This window comes from Cyanistes caeruleus, chromosome 13 (assembly GCF_971803275.1).
Source record: "Cyanistes caeruleus chromosome 13, bCyaCae1.hap1.1, whole genome shotgun sequence".
Classification (NCBI taxonomy): domain Eukaryota; kingdom Metazoa; phylum Chordata; class Aves; order Passeriformes; family Paridae; genus Cyanistes; species Cyanistes caeruleus.
Genome location: NC_141713.1, coordinates 7,664,373 through 7,686,458, shown reverse-complemented (window position 1 = coordinate 7,686,458; position 22,086 = coordinate 7,664,373). Strand labels below are relative to the sequence as shown.

The 22,086-nt window shown below is 48.4% G+C and overlaps 1 protein-coding gene across 1 annotated transcript in view; it reads right to left on the bottom strand.

Moving 5' to 3' along the window:
* Window positions 1–466: 466 nt before the first annotated feature.
* The window catches only part of ACAN (aggrecan), a 48,593-nt gene continuing 26,973 nt past the window's right edge, over window positions 467–22,086 (bottom strand). Inside the window, exons 8-18 of the mRNA XM_023933881.2 lie at window positions 20,002–20,541; window positions 19,340–19,514; window positions 18,788–18,915; window positions 18,382–18,675; window positions 18,028–18,219; window positions 14,713–17,907; window positions 3,755–3,913; window positions 3,302–3,384; window positions 2,833–2,977; window positions 2,092–2,274; window positions 467–700 (exon numbers count right to left, since the gene is read on the bottom strand). Of these exons, the coding sequence (XP_023789649.2) occupies window positions 612–700; window positions 2,092–2,274; window positions 2,833–2,977; window positions 3,302–3,384; window positions 3,755–3,913; window positions 14,713–17,907; window positions 18,028–18,219; window positions 18,382–18,675; window positions 18,788–18,915; window positions 19,340–19,514; window positions 20,002–20,541 (5,183 nt within the window). The 3' untranslated portion in view covers window positions 467–611. The remainder of the gene's footprint in view (window positions 701–2,091; window positions 2,275–2,832; window positions 2,978–3,301; window positions 3,385–3,754; window positions 3,914–14,712; window positions 17,908–18,027; window positions 18,220–18,381; window positions 18,676–18,787; window positions 18,916–19,339; window positions 19,515–20,001; window positions 20,542–22,086) is intronic.

Below are 22,086 nucleotides of genomic sequence, written 5' to 3'. Positions count from 1 at the left end.
ACGTTGTCCTGGGACGGGCGCTGCGCCGCAGAGGGGGCAGTGGGGAAGCAGAGAGGGGCCACAGCCCCCAGCACCCGGATCCTGGGTCTCAGCATCCCCTCTCCTCCCTCCTCCCACAGCTCCTTCCACCTCATCCCCCCGGCCCTCCCCACCCGTCCTGACGTGCTGCAGCAGTAGAAGGATTCTGGAAAAAAAAAAAAAAAAAATAAAACAAAACCCCAAAAGGTGCTGTTCACCCTGGAGATTAAATAACAGAAATAATTACATTGTTCGTGGATAAAATCAGGAAAAAATAATCATCTTTATTATTTAACTTAACCCCCTGCCCTTTGCAAACCCACCCCCCTCCCTGTCCCCAAAGGCACAAAGATAATTGGAACCGGACGGTTAGTAAAAATGCTGAGATCTAATTCGTTTTGCTTTGGTGCTTGGAAAAACAATTTTTTTTTATATATATACACAAAGGTGGGTTTGTCTTTAATATATTTTTTTTTTTTCCTTATATGACAAAAAAGCAACAACAAGAAGAAGAAGAAATCGACTCTGTTAATATAACTGTTCCGTTAAAAATCTCTCTTTTCTCTCGTTCCCCCTCGGTCTCTCGCCCCGCTCTAATGGGTGGGTCTGTGCACGGCGCTGCCGCTGGGTTTCGACCGGCTCCTGGGGCTCCTCTTGTATAGCCTGCGCTGGTAGCTGGAGGCTGTGGAGGAGAAGAAAAGGCACCTTGTTGGCAGGAGCCGGGACAGAGAAGCTGCTTGTCCCACGCTGGCCGCCCCGGCCCCCGGCTGCCTGGAAAAACACGGGCAGCCGCAGGCAGCGCTGCCCCGCGGGTGCCCCGGCGCCAGCCCGCCCGCTCCGCACAATCGGCCCTTCTCTCGCCCTGCATCACCCGGGGGAGAAGGTGCCCGGGGCTCGGCGAGAGCCTGGCCAGGAGCATCATCTCCACGGCTGCTTGTCCCATCCCTTCCCTGTGCCCAGCCAGGGTGGCAACTCTTCCCCATCTCACCCACTGCCCCATCAATCCCTAAATCCCCAGCCCCGATATGCAATAGCAGTGGGATGTGCTCAGGGCACAGGAGGGGAAACAGCCCCGTCTGGCTGGCGGGGACAAGGTTTCTGCCTGATCTTTGCTGCCAGTCTCCCTGGAAGCTGGCGTACTCTGGTGTGACAACTGCAGGAGGGTTTTGGTGGAAGCAGCAAAAGCTGGTTGGGAGCAGACCCGGTCTCTGATCGCTGGTGGTCCATGTCAAAAGCAGCCTGCAGCTCTCCAGACCCACAGCAGAGCCAAAGGAATCAGCATCTTGCACCAGAGAGCCACCCACCCTTGGACACCTCCTCCTTTCATCTCCTCCCTGGGGCAGAGGTTTGTCCCTTAAGCCCTTATCCCCTGGCTGTGGGACCATTGCTTAATCGGCTTTATCTGGAACTGCCCAGCCAGACCAGAAGCTGGCAAGGAGGCCACTGGACAGATGTGATTTGTCTGAGGCCAATAAAATTCTTGGGAAGCTGCAGGCAATCAGGGATGGGACAGGGGTGTAGGCAGGCCTGGGAGTGGGCTGGGACATCAGTGAAAGAAGGCTGACTGCCATCAGCTGGAGGCCTGACAGGAGTCAGGAACCCAGCCCTGTGCCTTGGCTTGTATCTGCTGAAGGACTCCTGTGTGCTCCTGGGGCAGAGGGACACTGAGGAAGGGCCTGATGGCCCCATTGCTCTCCCATCCCATTCTCTCTGCTGATGCAGCCTGTGCCAAAACTCACCCTTTCAGAAACCATTTATTTTTCTTTCTCTGAGTAGCCTGGGCCATTGGTAAGCTCCTTGCTGCCCCTTCCTGACTCTGGAGCTGGCCCTTCTCTGCCTTTGTGGATCTCCAGAGCAGTCCTACAAGCCAGGCTTCGTGGTACACACCTTCCCCATGTCAGCTCCCATGGTCCCATCACAAGGGAAATTTCCAAGAAGTCAAGGGAACCATGGTGTTGCCTTCTGCCCGGCTCAGAGCTATCCTGCACCGTGAGATGATGCCCTGCATTCCCAGCTCCTTCCAGCTGCAGGGAGGCAACAGCCCTAAGCAAAGGTAAAGGCAGCAAGACATACGGTTGAGGCAGGATATCCGTGGCTGCTCCCACTGCCCGTTGGGCTGGCACCGGATGGTGGGCACGTGGCGCTGGATGTAGCCTTGGTCGCACTGGTACCGCACCAGGGAGTTTATTTCATAGCGCTCCTTCTTCCGACCGAAGGTCCTGGCATTCTCCACCGCAGGGGGGTCCCCGCAGGCCACTGTGGGAGATGGGCAGAGAGGTGGGGAGTGAGTGAGAGAACACCAGCCTGGCTGAGCAGGCAGCTCACACCCAGGGCAGGCTGGGCGTGCACAGCCTCATCACTCCTCCATGAATAACACCTTAACTCCCCTTGAGATTGCCTCTGTCCCCAGAGCTTAGGGGCAGGGGGATATGGAAATTCTGTGATTTGAAATCAAGCAAGGGTCTGCCTCAGTGCTGCACTCCTGCCTCCTGGAGAGGCTGTGAGAGCTGAGCGTCACAACAGCTGCCTGTGTCTGTGGGAGGCCACAGAGCTGGTGTGTGGGAGTGATGCTGCAGCCAGGGTATGACTCTGCCTGGGGATGTTGAACATGTTAATGGCTTGTCCTATTTATTTTCAAGTCCTTGTGAAACTTTCTCCCAGAGCCTTGGCCAACTTCAGTTTCTAATTCCTTCTGTCTCTTTGATCACTTGTTGCAGTAACAAAACCCGCATTCCTGGGCCTTGGCACTCTGCTCCAGACCCACAGCCACCTACTGAGTCCCCCATCCTTGCCAGTATGGCACAGGCTGCTGACCTGTTCCTTTCTTGCAGGTGAAAGGGAGATGATAGTTGCAGGGAACGTCGTTCCATTCGCCTTTCTCGTGCCAGATCATCACAACGCAGTCCTCGCCAGCAGAAAAGAAGTTATCGGGTTGGTTGGGCCGCCAGTTCTCGTATTGCTGCAGAGAGAGGACAGTCCTTCATCTAAGGCTGGGCCCTGGTCTCTCCTACTCCCTCCTTCATCCTCACTGCCACCTCTCTCACGCCTCTCTCCAGCAGAGCCCGTGGGTTGCCAGCACTGCCCCTGCACCGATTATTGCTGTTGTGAGGGTGCCTGAGACCTGACCAGCTTTTCTAGAGGCTTGGAAAAACCATGAGCCCTATGAAGTTTAGGATTGCCTCCACTCAGTGCCCAACCCAAGCACTCTACATGTGAGCCCCGGGGCCCTTCCCACTGGCCCCCAAGAGCTGGTGCCTGCTCGTGCTCTGGGCTCCAGGCTCACCAGGGAGTGCCCGTCAGACCAGCGGAAGTCGTTCTCCACAGCTCTGTCACTGAGGCCGATCCACTGGTAGTCCTGTGCATGACCTGGAAGAGCAGAAGGGGGAGAAAAGAGTCATGGCTGTCCTACACATTGCTGCAAGCATTTCTTTGCCCTCTCAGCTGTCCCTGGCTCTGGAGCCTCTGGAGCCTCTGGAGCCCTGGTAGCCTTCAGCTACCTCCCAGTCAGAATTCCCTGATGCCCTTTTTCCTTACATCATGTCTGTGGGGAGCTCCCTCCCCACTCAGCCTGCCACGAGCATGGGTGCATCCATACAAGGATGAGGCTTTGTTAGGATTCATATGAGCACCAGTGGGGCAAATGGTGGTTTTTACACCACTTTGGATAAATCTGCCTGTAGAGTCAGAGTCCAGTGGTTGGACCCATGCCCAGTCTTAGGCTGCCCTCAGCACTCACTGTTCACAAATCCTTGTTCCTCTGGGGTGATGATACTGCTCAGGTGGGCTTGATGTTGCCGGCATCTGGTCTCTGCATCCATCCAAGTCTCCCTCTCTTCAAAGTGCCTGTAGCAGTGGCCCTGGAACTTGGTCCAGCCTTCCTCACAGTTTTCCAAGTCTGAAACACACAGAGGAGGGATGAAAAGGAGTTGGTGCACACGTCTGAAAGCTTTCAATTCACCTCTTAGCAGCTCATGCCCCCATGGCATGGGACAACACATGGTCACTTTCACTAAAAAGCACACTCTGACACAGTTGCCTGTAAGAATTCCTTGGGAAAATTGTCAGAAGGCATCCAAGACACACAGAGAGGGCAGCCTATGTGAAAGGCTCTGTGTCTGCAGTGACACAACCATTATTACTAGAAAGCTGGAATGATACAGACTTCTTCCTGAGAAATTCAACCCCTGTGTAAAGTTCCTGAAATCTGCTTTTGAGGAACTAACCAAGCAAGAACACCTCTCTTCCCACTTGTGCTGGCCTGCAGAGGTTTCTTGCACTGGAGAAAACCCTCCAAACCCCACATCCAGATGTCCAGAATCAATGCATATGTGTTGAAAATGAAAGAGGAGACCATCAGGTTTGGGTGGTTCCATCACTTAGTGTGATTCTGGAGCACTGGAGGAGAAACAAACCAACCAAGATAGGTGAAAAGAAATGGAGACAGAAACTTACCATAGTGGAGAGAGAGAATTAAATCTCAGTGAAAAAGCTTGGAAGATGCTAAAGAAGTACAAACATTTCTCAGCTTTTCAGAAGATTTTTTACCATCTGAGAAATACTGAGGAACTGAACACAATTATTAAGAAAAAAAAAAAGCACAGATGGGGGAAAGTAGAGAAAAAAGGAGAAACCACCAGAAAAGACCTTCAGTAGTTCCCATGAAATGCAACAACACACATCTGTCTGCTCCATGGGACTGAAGGAAATGAAATGTGTTTAATCTCAGCCTTTCAGATGCCTTATCTACCATCCTTTCTCAGGCCCTTGCTGCTCTGAGAGTGATGGGCTTCCATGAACCCTCATGCCTCTCTCCCTTTTCAGTAAGGTTTTCTGTACTCAGTTTGTTTGTTAAACTTGGTAGGTCAAAGCACTCGTCACTTTCAGTAACACTAATTCCTCCTAATCCACCTTTCTGGTCTTCTTCCAGCTGGACATTGCAGGCGCTTCATAGATGTTGGAGTGGTTGGTCATTATTTGAAACATTAAAAGCATTTCCTGTCTTCTTCAACAGACTAAATGGGTTATCTGGAAGTAGGTGAAGCTCTAAGGATTCTTGAGTTTTGCAGGCAGATGTCTTGCAGAAAGTTAACAGAGAACTCACTCTGTCTTTTGAGACTAAGACTTCTTTCCAGAATCTTCAATAGCACCCCTTGTCATCACAGACTGGGGATGGGACATCACATGATAAAGAATCTCAGCAGGCCTTTTTCTAGGAGAAAGGCCATGCTTTCCTACATAATTTTTTCTTACAGGTGAATATGACAGCAATTTTCTTGGAAAAGAATGATGAAAATCTTGTTCCCTGGAAAGGACACTTTCATGCTGACAAAAGGGGCTGTCTGTGTGCATTCCTCACCTACAGTGTCCTGTTGTTCTTGGAAACCAACAGCAAGGATAGTCTTCCTCATGGGAATATGAAGATTTACATTCCACATGTGTTTTGGGGCATGAGCTTCCTCTTGCATCTCCCAGGCATGAGAATCCATAATTCAGAGAAAAGACAAAATTAAGTCTGCCTTGGATGAAGCAAGATCATAAGCAGGGTGTAAAGTCTCTGGCTGGATTACAAGGATCTTCAACAACAGGTATCATGAGTGGGTAAATCGAGAACTGATGAGGTTGCATTGGAAAATTGATGTTAAGAAAGCACAATTCCTGCCCAGAAAGTCCACTGATCCTGAGCCTTCTCCTTATGGTCTATTCCATATGTTCAGATTGGAAGCAGAAAGAGATGTGGAGAAAGGGAAGGAGAAAATCCAACATATATTATCATTACTTATGCCAAGGTGTAAAAGGAGATACTGCAACCTTATTTCTCCTTGGTTTGAGCAAGGCAGGAGAGCTTCCCCTCAGCTAAGCTGATAAAAGTTCAGACTTCCTTCAGCTTTAAGGAAAAAACTCTTTTTTTGCTTGTAGAAACAAGAAGTGTTGGTGCAGGTCATAATACCTAATTTTGATGGAAATACAGGTTGCTTCCTGTTTTCTCAAAGATACATTCCCTGCTGATTTTGCCACAGGAAGCCACGTTGTGGGGATGACAAAAATGTCATGCTGTGTCAAATCAGTGGAGATTCCTGGAGTGAATGATGCTTCTCTCAGCTGCATCTTCCCCAAGAGAAACACAATCATTTTTCATGGCTCAGTTGAAGCATCCTTCCACAAAATTCCAGTCTAGCATAAAAGGTTCGCCTGGGGTGAAGATGCACTCAGAAAGCTCCCTACTGTTACAGAAGAACAGAAAGACCCTTGACCCAAAGAGACAGCAACTTCTATCATCAACATGGTTATGATCTGTGTGGAGCTTGACCAGAGACACTTAAAAAAGAGAAAGCTGAAGAAGACACCAGAAGCTCCTGCTTAAGAGTCTTAGAGGACACGGTGCTGTGAGGAACAAACGTATCAAATTAGATACGCAAAAGCCTCAAAGCCTTTCCCGCGTGTGTTTGAGGCTGCTGTTAGAGGTTAGCTCACTGAGATGAGGGCAGCACTGACAGGAGCACTGGGGATCAGCTGTTTTTTGGGGGGCAGTGTGGGAACAAGGTGGTGCAGCAGTTAGTAGGATTAGCTGAAGCCAGGGAGGCCGTACCGATCTCACACAGGTCCCCTCCGTAGCTGGGAAGGCAAAAGCATTTGAAAGAGTCGATGCCATCAACGCAGGTAGCTCCATTCAGACAGGGGCTTGAGTGGCACACATCGGTGTCTGCAAGAAATCAAGGGCTTCCATTAGGGCACTGGGGGGCAACTCCACCAACAGAAGAACTTGTTTCCTTGCTTGGTTAGGAGGGAACATCAGTTGTTTTGGGGGGACTTGGGAGGGGTGTATTTCATAACATACTGCCACTGCTGCAGCGGAAGAATGAAGGCAAGAGACCCAACCCACCCTACAAGGAAGACATTTGTTTTCTGATGGTTGAGCACCACTCTGAAGGTATCAGAACAAAGCTCAGCAGGATGTATCCAACGCACTGGCTGTGGTAATTCTTCCTGGTCCGCTGCCTCTGCCTGATGCATCAAACGTGCAAACTTGTGTCTATGTCTCCACCAGCTAAAGGTCTATGAGGAAGAATGTGGAATTCCTCCATAAGTGATGGAAGCATCCTCAAATAGATCTCTATCTCCTAACCAGCGTTCCTGGTTGTCTTTTCTCACTAACAGTTTCCTCTTAACCATAACTTAGATGAAATTTCTTCTTTGTGAAGATGAAGAAAGTGCAGAGAAGAAACAGAATGGGTTCAAATGTGGTTCAGAGCCCCTCAACTTTTTCTCTTTGAGGATCTTAGAGCTGGCTATGGGTGCTTATTCCTTGGTGAGGGATCCTGGAGTGCAGTGACATTTTCTCCAGACCTGTCCCCACTATGTGCTCTTCTGTTTGTGATGAGGGTGGAAGAAGCTGGTACATCTTTTCCAGCTGTGGACTCCATCTTGGTGGAGAGAGCTTTGGAATCAGAAGGGTCATTCAGAACAGAAGAGATTTCAGATACATTCAACTCAGAAACAAGGAGGAAGACGAAGGAGGAAAATGGGAACACATCCACGCAGGTTGGGTTAAATGATGACTGGTTAGATCCTCATGCGAGACAGCGTCTTTCACACTCAGGAGAAATGTGATGACTAACACTCTATGCTCTTCTTGTGGATGGCAGGGTTAGTGAGAAAGCATTCAAAGAGGATAAACATGCTGGTTGTGGAAATAGCAGAGCAGAGCAGCGACTCCCCAGGATCTGTGCTCATCTTCTGACTGGGGTATATGTGGTTGGATATTGTTTTCTTGGAGCTGAGGCCCAGCTGCTCAGCATCCCCAGGCACAAGAGAACAGATGGGCGTTGTACCCCCTGTAGCTGTCTAGTGACTCAGTGGCCATGGTCTGATACATCATCTAAAAGCTGACATGTTCTGTAACGTGCCTAAGTGATGGAAAAAATCCTTTCTGACCTTGGATGGTAAATCTGTGTGTGCTTTGGAGCAAGGAGATTGTCATCTTTACTCTAGGCTGTATCACGGTGAGCAGTGAAATCATTCCTCAGCATGAAGAATGAAGCTGACGAGCCTCTAACTCCAGTTTTGCAGTTCTTCTCTGAGAGAAGGAATTTTTCACTCTGGATTGCCCTTCTAAATCTCACAGAAGTTTTTGGATTTCTTTGTTCACTGCAAAATGAAGATAATTCTTGTTTCTATGATACTAGTAAATACTTTGAGACTTTCCAGAACAAAATGGGAGTCATAAGCCTAGAGGAAGAATAGAGGAGCTGAATTTGGCTGAGTATTGCTTATTAGTCACACTTGGAGTTCCTAGAAGATAGAGAGCATAAAGAAGAACGAGGTATCCTGAGGGGTGTTTACAACTCAAGAGGCCCTTTGGGCTTCCCAACAGCAGTGGCAGCAGAAGTTCATGTTGATTCCAGTGGGCTCCAGCTGAACACGTAAGGAAAGGCTTTCCTTCATTCGTCAGGCTCCATGAAGTGGAAAGAACACTGCAGAGGTGGGAGCGAAGCACTCACAAGAGCTAAAGCTGAATGTTTAGCAGGGGATAATGAGCCTTCAGCTGTCTTCGGCCGTGTGGAATAAAACTTGGCGTGTCCAAGATCTCTTCTGAGATGCAGGAGACCTGCTGTGTGCTGCCATCCCTAGTCTTGGAGGAGGGGGGAGCAGGCACACATGTGCAAAGTCGTTGCTACAAATTTCCAGCTGGGAAATAAGTCTGGAACAGAGTTTTCTTTTACAGATATCACATATAATATGGTTGCACATATTATATATGAAGTAAAAACAAATCTCTGATTGTAATATATATGTTACATATCTCTCCATACATATACATATATATTTTTTTATATAACACGTAGAGAAAGGATGTGTACTTGTAAGTAATGTTGGAGAAACAAACAAATACAAGTGAGACATAGGCAGGTTTTTTCCCCCCAAAATTGTGTTTCAAATGGCTGGAGAGAAGATGTTTTAAACTCGTGATGATCATAATAAACATAAAACTTCCCTTCAGCCTGGTGGGCTGCTGAGGGAGTGACCCTCTCTCCATCTAGATGTAGAACCACCTCACCAAGCTCATACTGCAGAACTCAAATATATCTGTCAGGCGGGAGAAAGTGTTGCTGATTCTGGTCCTCCCAGAAAATCTGGATCTCAGAGATCCAAGAAAGGTCTAAATGGTAAAACTGGAAATGATGTTGCCTCTGGAAATCCTGGCAAATTGGTTTGTGGGTGCTTCTAGGCTAAGGCATCTAAGCCACAAACACGGTTTACAGGAGGTGAGAACTCCATTAAAAAAATAAAAAATTCCATCTATCACACAACACTTAGCGTTTGGGTTTTTTTTTTTCAAAGCCTTTTATATACTATAAACGTGTCTGCTTCCACATTGTTTCGAGCTAGATGAGGTTAGCAAATCACTGCACACCTCTTCAGGCAGCTGCAAAGCCTGCAACACGCCGGGTGTGCCAGCTCTGCTGAGCAGGGAGCCAGCCCCCACCTCCACAGCCTGCCAGCTACCTTGACACTCAAGGATTTAGACACCAGCTATTTATTTGCTTGGCTGAGCAGTCATCCAAAAAGTCAGCTCTGCTTTGCGATGCAGCTCAAGTGCTTATCAGCTGACAAGGAGACAAGACCACTGCTATTATTACCCCGAGCTAACAAAGGACAGCGCCAGTCGAGGAATGCAGAAGGGAGGCAGCCCTCTCTTTCAAGAGCTGCAGCTGTAAAACAAAGACGGGGAGAAAATGCCTCGCGGTGCCAAGAATAGGAAACCCAGTTAGAACATGTTATTAACTCACTTCTTGAGGATAACGCAGAATTAGCAATTCTTCCAAAGAGGATTCGTACTGCGCTTAATATTGCCCAGAAGTTGCAAAAATTCCTCAATTCTACTGTCACAATAGTTTCTATTTTTTGCTACTAACAGGACCCAAGGTCTAACCTGTAGATGCTTTTTTTTTAGTAAACCAATTAAAATAAAATGACCAATGTAAACTAGATATTGCATCTGGAAGATGTAAACTGTTGGCTGGAGAAAGCAAGGAGAGTTACACATCTGCAACACAAAGTTTGAATTTGTTCCACCATTTTCTTCCTAAGACTTCTTCTCCATTGCCAGAGATACACTATATTTAGCCAGAATAATATTCTTTTGGTGCAACTTTAAACAAGAGAAGTATTCTTGTCATCATTGTCCATGGTAATGGGAGATTTGAGCTAGATCACCTTTAAGGTCCTTTCCAACCCTAACCATTTTATGATTCTATGATTCTCCCAATGCCTTTGAAAACATTTTTTGTACTAGATCATGGAAATTGGAAAGAGAAACCTGGAAGAAATGAAAGAAAAATAGATTGGTCCTGGTTTTGCTCAGAAGGCAAATGACATGTAAAACTGAGCATACAGTGTCAGTGGTGAGAAGGGAACGCTTTTAAAATTCTTCATCCCAAGCTGAGACAACAATACCAGGAACAATCGTACCATTTCCTAAAAGAGTGCAGTCTGTGCATTTCTCTCCATGCTGCCTATGTGGAAGATGAGCAAGAACATCCATCAAACAAGGTCAGCTTTGTGCTTAAAGCAGCTACTGAGGAGAAGCAGCTGGTGAACAGAGAGGATGCTATCACCCAAACCCTGAACAAACTGTAGTTTCCCTGGAGCTGTGAGTAACAGGTTTAGTAATATATTCTATGATATTTCTATATCCTCATGGTTTTGTTCTACAGAGCAGAAAAGGTCAGAGAGAAGGGCAAGGCATTTTCAGGATGCCCAACCGTGCCTGTTGTGCCCCTTACCCTTTCTTTATAGGCCTCCTTGTAAGTGCAATTATCCAAAAATCAAAGACCAACTAGATAATGATCTCCTAGAGATTGGGGAAAAAAATCCAGGTACAAATTAAATTTGCTTTTCAGAGTCTGCTGGGAAGTTTGAACTTCTGATCTGATAGCTCAAACATCAAAGGAAAACATTGGAGCAGTTGTAGGGTGACTCACTGAAGAAAAGGAGGAGTTGGGGAAACCAGTTCTCTCACATTTTAAGTTAAATGCTAGTATTGAACATCAAATAGCCAGCTACTGACTTACAATGAGCAATTAAGTCATTAAAATAATCAACTACAATAATTGAACCAAAGTCTCCATGCAACAGAAGGGGCAGGCATTACTACAGCCTTAAAAAACCCTCTCTATTTTACTAGAGACCATCAAGTTTCCAGGAGGACCTGCTGACCTGTTGGAACCTTCAATTTGTCCAATGCTCTCATGGAAGAAGAGCTCAGGAAATTTGGATATCTCTATCTCCAAAATATTATGTAAAATATTATGTAAATGGACATGTAAATAACACTAGTCCAAGACTGCAGGTTATCTCTGCAGAGGAAGGTTTTGTTTAAGCAAATTAACTCCTGATGCAAAGCGGACAGTGTGTCCAGGAGACATCAAATCATCTGCTCAGCCACAAAGGGTCTGTGCCTCTCAGCCAGGACTGGGACCTCCATCTCCTTCTTGAGAGCATAATTTGCATTCCACATTGGGTGAAACATTCGGAATCAGGTGAATATTCTCCTGACTTTTTTTCTGGATGATTTTCTCTGGACCAACAAAATTCAATCCCTCGGAGTTCCAGGTTGTGAAGTATGAGGAAAGCCCATTAAGACCTTTCCTCGTTTGTATTCTAACTTTCTGCTGTGTGAGACCATAGGCAGTAGACTTCATGGACTTGTTTCACCAGAGACAAGCAAAACTTAACATAAAAAGATGCCATTTCAGCACATTTCTCTTTCCCCTCCACAAATGGAGTGAAGTTTTTAAGTCACTGACTGGTCTGAGAGCTCCAAACCACAGCCTTGCACTGAAGTGCCAGCATGTTTTTTCAGCTAATAATTATTTATCTTCAAATGCTACCAGAAGCAAAAAGACCTGCTGAGTGGGCAAAACCCTGGGTGAGGAAGCCAAGCCTATGGACAATTCTTTCAGCTTGTGGGGTTCCTGTCCTCATGAAGTAATCAAATGCTGACTAAAGACATGTACATCCACAGCCTTCAATTTGGTTAAATGCAAAAACATACTGGCACTCCAAGTGTTAATCCTTGGTCTTCTGGCTCTGGCTTTTAGAGATACTTTTAGGCTCCAGCCAAGCAGAATAATATCATTCTTCTTAAATCATCCCAATAAATAGACTGCTGGATCTAACTGGAACCCTCCAACAACAGGGCCAGAGGGCAAAATCCACATTTCTTCCTGTTCCTCACTCTAAGCTCCTGTAAAGCTGAACCAGCTTGACCCATGCTTTAATGTCAGTCAAAATCCACTGCGCTGCACTCATTGCACCCTACAAACCCTAAGCACAGCACAAGACACGCATATTTTATTTGCAAGAGCTAAATTTTAAGGCTGGGAAGCTTCAAGTGAAAAGGCAGCCACAACATAGGAAACGGCATTTTGGGATCCAGCCTACAGTTTTTCCTTGTAGACTTTCCATGTTCACAATCCCCAGAACTCTGTAAAAAGTAACAAACCAAAAAAGGAAACCTAGGATTCCTTTTCTTTCTTTTTTGTATTTTTTTTTTCCTTCTTTTGTCATCTCTTTGCTGTAATTCTCTAGGTTTGCCTTGTTGTAGGGATGTTTTGAGTTCATGGGCAACAAACTATTTTGTCACCTGGGTGAGCTTCCTTCATAATCTGTCCAGGACTGCATTTTACATTGTAATAAAGTTTACCAATAAAAAGAGAAGTTTTACCCTAGAATATCTTCGCTGGTGGGAGTAGCAGCCATACACATGTTCAAGCCCATTTCTAATTTATAAAGTGTTCAATTAAACTTCATGCAGTGGTTGCTTACCTCTTGCTGTCTCCTGCTAAGCAGCCCCAGCTGCTACATTGTCCTCTCTGTGACTTGCAAATACGCATATTCCAATTTCAGAACATTTTTCAAGATTCTTCACACATGAGCTGCTGAACACATGGTTTTCTTTCAAAATACTTCACAAAAATGTTGGCTAACAAATGGTCTGAGGAATCTGGCAATCGCCTTGTGGTTAATTTTTAAAAAGAAAAAGCAGTGGAATAAAATTCGTATTTTGGGGCCAATATTTTTTTAATTTTTATTTTTTATTTTTTATTTTTACTGAGCCTCACTGGCTTCCTTCCTCCCCCTCAGTGCTGCCTTTTCTGGCTTATTTTTGTCTCTGGGCTTGGACTTGGCCGTGGGCATGGCCCAAAAGCAGGGCCTACTTTTGCAAGAAGGAATTTAGGGTCCATAACTCCTGTAGCACCCTGGGAAGCCCTGGGTGCTGTGGCAGGCTGGCCCAGTGCTGTGGGAATGACCCTGCTGATCTGCCCTCACCCCCTCCTGCAGCACCCTCGGGAGTGCAGATGTGCCGTGAGCAGGACTGAACAAAGCTTTGTGATTACCTGTGCTCCCAGAGGGAGAGAGCAGATGCAGTGACTCATTGGAAGCACTTGGGGATGGAAATGACGTTAGAAAGCAGGCTGAGCTGCACAAAGCCCTGCACTTACAGACCCTTACTGAGTCCAGTGTGACCTGAATGGTGTCACTTGACCCAAAAGAAGCAGTTTAAGAGGTAACGTGGGAAGGGGTAGAATTGATGACCCTTTTGCCAGAAGGAAGTGAGCACATCTCTTTGCACATACATTTTGTACTAAAGCAACGTGTGGCCCTACATGAACATGTGGCCCTTTGAGGACTGAGCACGTTCAGGACATTCACAGAGCAGCACAAGCACTGATGGCTTTCCAATGAAGCTTGTCCCTGAGGTGCCAGCTCCTGGTGGCAGCAAAGAGAAACCAATCTGTGTCCAGGGATGCTTCAGGACACCCTGTGTTACCAGGACTGGGCATCTCCCTTGGCCAAGAGGCACAGTGTCTTGCAACTTGTTTTTTTTTTTTTCTCACTGTGGTGTACTAATGCTTTCACAGCATGTGAACTCTTCTCAGGAAATACTCGTCAAAATGTCACAGAGTGTTTTCACCATAAATGGTTAATCAGGCTGAAATATTGTGTCTGTTTGTACTTGGCAACAAGTTGGCCCAACCAAAGACAGAGCACTAAAACACTAGAAAGGCAGGGTGGAGGGAAGGGCATTTATCAACAGAGCTGACAAAAGCTAGTGATGCTCTGAGCATTATCTCACACATTTATCCCATTGTAGCTGCAGAGAGCAGCATAAGACACAGCCCAGAGGGTGGCTACATGCTGAGCAATAATTGGGGCTGTAGGCAGCAAGTCAGCCCAGCACGGAAAGATAAACAGAACAGGACTGAGACTAGCAGCCCATCTTCTCCAACTTCTCAGCTGCATGCAGGGTGGAAAATTGGCAGGTGGAGCCATTCTATGGAACTTTGGAACAGGCTGCCCAAGGAAAAGGTTGAGTCACCATCCCTGGAGGGATTTAAAAGACATGTAGAGGTGCCACTGAGGGACACGGGTTAGTAGTGGACTCAGTAGTGCTGGGTTAATGGTTGGACTCCATGATCATAAAGGTCTTTTTCAACTTAAGCAATTCCATGATTCTGTGATCATGACCTGTGGAAAACCCCATGTTTATGGCTTTCCATCAGAACAATGTTCTGCTCAAGTCTGCTTCTGTGTTAATGTTCTCTGATGTATTAAAAAAACAAAAAAAGTGACAGCTATGCCCCCTCCTTGCTTTCCACAAAGCTTTCCCTTCCATATGACACACATTACCTTCTGCAGTGGGTCTTAATGCGTCAACTGCTTCTTGTGAGACTTGGGGCAGGGCAGCAGTGGTGGTGGCCAGCAGATGGGGATTGTCTGGAGCAACCGCTGTGTCTGTCTCTTGTTCTGGCACCACAGGAGGGGAAGGCTCCATTTCAAGCTGAGCCTCTTCAGGGTTCCTGAGTCCCTGTGTTGGTTCAACATCTGGAGTCCTGGTACTAATTACAACGTCTGGGACAGAGGTTTCCCTTGAAATGCCTGAGATAGAGTGTGTCACAGCTCCAGATGTTGCATCAGGAATCTCTTTCTCCTCAGGAGTACCAAAGGGCTCCCCACTGGCCAAGGATGTGGCAGCTGTTTTGATGTTAGCAGCAGGCAATGCAGATGCTCCCCCACTGGTGTCATGGACCGTGGATGCTTCTATGCTGATCTCAGGAAATGTCTCACCTCGGGCTTCTTGACTTGTGGGTGTTCCTATTCTAACTTCAGGAAATGCAGACGTTTCCCCACTGACTTCTTGAACTGTGGATGTTTCTATGAAAATTTCAGGATAGGCAGATGTTTCACTCCTGGCTTCTTGACTTGTTGGTGTTTCTATGTTAAACTCAGGGAATGCAGATGAATCCCCACTGATATCATGGACTGTAGAAGTTTCTATGCTAATCTCAGGAAATGCAGATGTTTCACCCCGAGCTTCTTGAACTGTGGATGTTTCTATTCTAATTTCAGGAAATGCAGATACTTCACCACTGGTTTCATGGATTGTCGAAGTTTCTATGCTAATTTCAGGAAAGGAGGACATTTCCCCACTGATTTCATGGACTGTCGAAGTTTCTATGCTGATTTCAGGAAACGCAGAAGTTTCCCCACTGGTTTCATGGACCGTTGAAGTTTCTATGCTAATTTCTGGGTAAGCAGATGTTTCACCCCTGGCTTCTTGATTTGTGTATGTTTCTATTCTAATTTCAGGAAATGCAGAACTATCTCCACTAATTTCATGCACTGTTGAAGTTTCTATGCTGATTTCAGGAAAAGCAGATGTTTCTCCGCTGGTTTCGTGGACCGTCGAAGTTTCTATGCTAATTTCAGGATAGCCAGATATTTCACCTCTGGCCTCTTGGCTTGTGAATGTTTCTATTCTAATTTCAGGAAATGCAGACGTTTCCCCGCTGATGTCTTGACTTGTGGATGTTTCTATTCTAATTTCAGGAAATCCAGATGTTTCCCCACTGATTTCTTGTATTGCGGATGTTTCTGTGCTACTTTCAGGAAATGCAGAGGTTTCCCCACTAACTTCCTGACCTGTAGATGCTTCTATGATAATTTCAGGATACCCAGATGTTTCACCCCTGGCTTCCTGACTTGTGGATGTTTCTGTGAAAATTTCAGGAAATGCAGAGGTTTCCCCACTGATTTCTTGAATTGTTGATGTTTCTGTGTTAAATTCAGGAAATGCAGATGTCTCCCCACTGATTTCATGAAATGTGGATGTTTCTATACCACTTTCAGGAAATGCAGATGTTTCACCACTGATTTCATAAGGTGTTGATGTTTCTAGAGCACTTTCTGGCAGTGCAGATGTTTCTCCACTTAGTTCACCAGATGCAGAGGCTTCACCACTTGGCCCCAAACTGTAGGGAAATGTGACAGTATCCCCACCCAGTTCTTGTGACACTGTTGGTCTTGTCACCATTTCTACTAAATCAGAAGTGACTAAAGTGATTCCTGGAAGCCCTGAGGCCTCCCCACTGATATCAGTCACTGTTGAAGACTGTCCACTTAGATCTGTGGCTCCAGAAAAGTCTCCACTGATGTATGGGATTCCAGATGGCTCTCCACTCAAGTCTCCTGCCCCTGAAGGAAACCCACTAGTCTCCACAGCTCCGGAACCTTCTCCAGATAGTCCTCTGTCTCCAGAAGTAAATCCACTGATTTCTATCATCCCAGATGGTCCTTCTCCCACTTCTTGTGCCACTGATGTCTGTGTTACAGCTTCCACCAAAGTGGTATCCACAAGAGACACGGTGGGAAAGCCAGAGGTGAGTCCACTTTCCTCTCCAGACAGCAGACCACTGGTGACATCAACTCCAGAGACGTCTCCGCTGCTGTCCGTCACTCCACTCGGGTAACCGCTCATCTCCAGCACTCCAGAAACACTCCCACCAAAATCTACATCCCCAGAAGGCTCACCACTGATGTCTAAACTCCCAGACACCATGCCTGATCCACCTTCATCTCCTGAAGGCAATCCACTGGTTTCCAAAGTCTCTTTTGTTTCTGCTCCTATGATTGGCGGGGCTGTTGTCACTTCCTCCAAAGTGACATCTACAAAGGTAATGCCGGAGGCCTCACTGCTTCCATCAATACCAGAGGTAAGGCCACTCAGGTCCACCAGGCCACTGGTCTCATGTGTTCCAGAGGTTTCTCCACTGGCACCCAGTCCTGAGGGGAGCCCACTAAGTTCAGCCCCTCCCGAGGGCAGCCCACTGAGCTCAGGTACCCCAGAGGGCTCCCCGCTGGGCTCAGCTCCTGAGGATAAGCCTTGGATTCCACCACTGCTGTCCCACTCAGAGGGCGGGAACCCTGACAGATCTCCTTCACCGCTGACTCCGATGGACCCTTTTCCCTCCTCTTGCCGTTCTGCCACTGTTGTTACAACTTCCACTAACGTGGTATCCACAAGAGAGACAGTAGGAAAACCAGAGGTGAGTCCACCTTCCTCTCCAGATGACACACCACTGACTAGCTCAGTGCCAGAGATTTCTCCGCTCGCTCCAAAAGGCAGCCCGCTGCTTTCCACTTCAGATGGCATCCCACTAATATCTGGTATCCTTGAAATAGACACTGATATCTCCTCCTCTGCAGAAGGCAGGCCGCTGATATCAACAACAACACCAGAAGACACACCACTCAGGTCTCCTGAGGGCAGCCCACTTTCTCCAGGTGGGAAGCCACTGGCATGCAGGTCTACCGATGCTGATCCGCTCTCTTCAATCCCCGAGTGGTCTCCACTGAGTTCAATAACTCCAGAAGTTGGTTCTCCACTTGTATCTGGAACTCCAGGTACCCACCCGGATGCTGAAGATTCACCACTGACTTGATGCTCTCCAGATTCAGTCCCCTCCCCTGACACTTGGCTGATGGAAGCATTGGTACTTGTTTCCTCTGGTACTGTGGTAGCTGGAGGAAAAGCAGATGGACTCACTGGAAAAGAAAGAGCGGACAAAGAGAAGGAGTTGGGAAAATTATTTACAGTTTGTGAGGGTCCCAACCCTACACCACCAGCCCAACATGACACAGGCTACAAGGAAGCTCTGAACCCACCTGAGAAAAGTGAGACATCGGTTGGAAAGACCTCTGTACCCCAGGCTGTCTGATTCTCAGGTTGAGTGGCAGACTCTGTCTCCACGGTCACCTCCTCTCCAGAGGGCACCCCCTCCACTCCAGGGATCACTTGTGTTGCCAGCACATCTTCAAAGAACGGGGTGACCCCCTCCTCCTCCACAGGAGGCAGAGCTGGAACAAAAAGGCGTTGGAGGGAGTTTCCAAAAATTCACAATCCAAGATGCCGGTGAAGTGCCTCACTCAGAGCGGCACCCCAACATGCCCAGCCTCCCTTTGGAAACCCCTTTCCCCGAGGAGGCAGGTTTCTGTGCCCTGCAGGGGCTGGGAGGGTACCTCTGAAGCAGAAGGCGTGGTGCCGGGACAGCGGGTCGGGGAAGCCCGTCTGGTTGTGGTGCTGGTACACGGTCCTGACGCCCGGCGCGTCCCCGCCGCAGGCGGGACGGGGGCTCACGATGGGGTAGCGCAGGCTGCCGTCGGCCAACCAGCCCGCGTAGCACCTGTCCAGGCCCTGCTTCCAGGCGGCGTGGAGCTGGCCAACAGAGGCCAGCGTGGCGTTCTGGCTCTGGCAGTACTGCTGGGCTTCTGGGAAGGTGAACTGCTCGGGCTGGGTTGCGAAGAACACATCGCCTGAGGGATGGGAGGGAAAACACGGGTGAATCGCTGCATCCCAGACAGAGGTGGAGGTGTGGAGCACGTTTTTTGCTCCACAGCCGTGCCCAAGGGACAGGGGAGGATGTACCCTTGAGCCTGTCGATGTAGCAGTACACGTCGTAGGTCTCCGAGGCCGGGCGCATGCCGTATGACCGCACACCTGGAGTGTTCTCTTTGTCTCCTATGCAGTTATTTCGGGGATTCACAATGGGATACCTACCAAAATAAGGAAGAGAGGAGGTAATCCAAGGTCAAGCTTATGTAGCCAGGACTGAAGAATCTCAGTGTGCTTGGGAGCGGGACATGAACTCTTCACTGTTTGAGGTGCTCAGAGCCCCCAGTGTGACTTGGAGACAAATCCACTTACAGCTTGAGGCAATAAACACAAATTTCCTGCTACTCTTCCTACACACCAGGAGGGCTCACTGGTGCAAAATGTATACACAGGTTAGGAAATGAGGAAAAGAAGTGGGCAAGAAGGCATCTATTGGCCACTGAATATTGGCCAGGAGAAAATTTTGAGTCAGCAAAGATTTCGATGTTGATGAGGAGAGCGGCAGGACAAACCAGAGCAAAGCCTCAATTTCATGGCTGAACAGTCATTTTGAAGGGTGCCTTTCCCAGGTCAATGTAACTTTACCTGACTGTCTGGTCCCGCAGCCAGCCAGCATCACACTGGTCGAAGCCAGCCTCGTAGGCAGCCTGGAGCTGCTGGGGGGTGGCGATCACGGCGCTGTTCTCCAGGCAGGCCTTCTGGGCTTGGACAAAGGAGAAGGCGTACCTGCTGGTGGCCGCGCGGTAGTGAAACACCACACCTGGGGGAAGAGAAGCTGTGGTGAGACAGCAGGTACCCCCTTGCACTGAGATGCATGACCAGAAATGGTCTTCCAAAAACCAGAGCAAGAACCAGGCTCTCTCAAACCCCTTTTGATGGAAATGCCTCATTTATCGAGCCCTGCTGCCACTGAGGATGATGTTCTGGGGATCTCTTTGGCCCTCCTCTAAGGTCTTCTTGCCTTGGCTTCCCCCTCCCCTGGAGTCAGGTGGATATTGAAGAGCAAAGTGTGACCGCTGCAGCCCAACCATCAGCCAGCTGAGCCTTGGTCAGCACATGATGGGGTGGCCCACAGCCTTCTCTTCTCCTCTGCTGCTCCACTGTGATGGAGCTGCTCAGCCTGTCCCTGACCCCAAACAGGCCTGTGCACCCCCTGGATGCCCTCTGTGATGGCAGAAACTCAGGCTGTTTTCAGCTGAATGGTAACCTCTAGAATGAACTGACCTTCAGGCTTCTCAGAGTCCTACCTGTAGGGGAGATGGGCTGCTCGGGAAGGTGACCGGCGCCGGGGGCAGCTGTCACTCGCACAAGCTGATCTTCCGCTGTGAACGCCAAGGCAGACTCCAGTCCTGGGGTGGCAGTCACCCCCGTGACCTCTTCCACCGAGCTCACCTCTGCTGTTTCGGTGGTACTAGCAGTGCCTAAGGCTATGGTGGTGACGGCAGTGCCTAAATCTACGGTGGTGGCTTCTTCAGGTACAGTCCACCCTGCGGTGCCATCCTCCCTGGTCACATTTTCCTCCTCTGTGGCAGGTGTCTCTACTGTGACAGCGCTGGTGAAGAGGTCGGGCAGGGCAGTGAAGCCCTCGTAGAGCCTGGTGGCGGTGGGGGTGATCTCAATGGGCTCCAGCGTGGCGATGCTGCCGCGGGCCTCCTCCTCCGTGGCATTGCGTGACAGAGGCAGCTCCACCTCAGTCTGGGTGACGGTCTGGACAGTGAAAGCGCTGCCCAGTTCGCTCCCTATCTCATCGATGAACTGCCCTGGGACCAGGCTCTCAATGTCGTCCCCTGCATCAGGACACAAAGCAGATCAGCAATCAGCGAGGATGTCAGCCTGATGAGGTGAACTGCACTGGTGCTGCCGCCAAGACGCAGCTGGGCACCTCTGGTTCTGAAAGGATTAAGGAAATCGTGACATTTCATTAAAAGAAATGGTTTTCCTTCCTCCACCGTGGCTCTGTACAAAGCCTCAGCACGGAGGGCATGGCCACGAGGCCACCTCGTGCCCCAAACCTGGTTAATCGGCGGGGACACTGCCCCTTCTCCTTCCCGGGAACACCTTGCCCATATCCAAGTCTGTACTGACCTCTAGTGCCTGCTGCAAGGAAGTTAAGGTGGACGGAGGGAAGTCGGGGAGCTTGGATAACCTCCCCGGAAGATCTGTCTGAGCCTCGGGAGAAAGACAACTGCATCCTCACACTCAACGTGTGAAACCTCAGCAGGACCGCGATCTCCTTCTGCCCTGCCCAGGTGATGACTTGAGAAGTCATCCCGTATAAGCATCCCAAGCCATTGCCAGGACAGCCAAAGCCACTTGCAGTACCAAACACATTCAAATAGCTCCCACTCTTCCCCTTCCAAATCACTTTCCTGCCCAGGTTACATCCCTTGGGTCTAGGAGAACATGTTTAACATGGCATCGAGCAGCTCAGCTGACAAGGACTGTGTTTTGCAGGGCAGCATAAAACAGAGCTGTGAGGGAAGGTAAGGGAGGGATGGATCACATCTTGGATGTGCAGCAAGGCAGGTCTTGGCTGGGGAGGGAAAAAGTATGAGACAATGCCTGGGTTTTCCTCTAATAATGTCTTCCCTGCTCTATTTCCAATTCAATTTTACTGCTAGTTCATTTTAACCAGTACTTTTCAGACCTCAAGGGTTTCAGAGATTTCTATAAGGATGCTCAGACAACAACTGACCATATGCAGCAGTTTCAGAGGCAAACCCTGAGATAACCAGAAGGCTGTGGCTTGGTGGACCAGTCTTTAGCTTGACATATAACTGGGTACCTCCACGGGTCTGGGAGATGTATCTGGGCACAACAGATCTGATCAGAAGGGTTTCAACACATACTTTAAAATATTTTTATTCTTTTAACCATGGCAATACTATTTGAATTTTGGCCTCTGGCTGCCTTGAATGGACCATTTATCACTCTGTTTTCCCCTATTCTTGCTGCAGGGAGAAGTGTGCAGTTAGAAGAAAGGGGGAGCAGCTGGGATGTTCTTCACTTTCTGGGTGCAATTTTAATCCACAATTCCCAGAGACTGCGTCAATCTCAGATTTATCCCAGCATGGAAACTCAGTCACGCATTTGTACCAAATCACATCTCATCACTACACACATCTTCAGGGTCAGACCTGTTCTCTTTCTCCTTCACTTCCTTCTCCAGCATTCAAAATCTTGTACATGAAGCACCTGAGCTCTGCTTTGTGTCTCCAGGAGAGCTTTAAAAGCAGGAGGGTGTGGGAGGACTGGAGAGGCGTAGACACCTCCGCAGAGCCCCCAGGTGCAGGTCAAGCAGCCTTTCTGGACCTGCTTGCTACCTCAACACC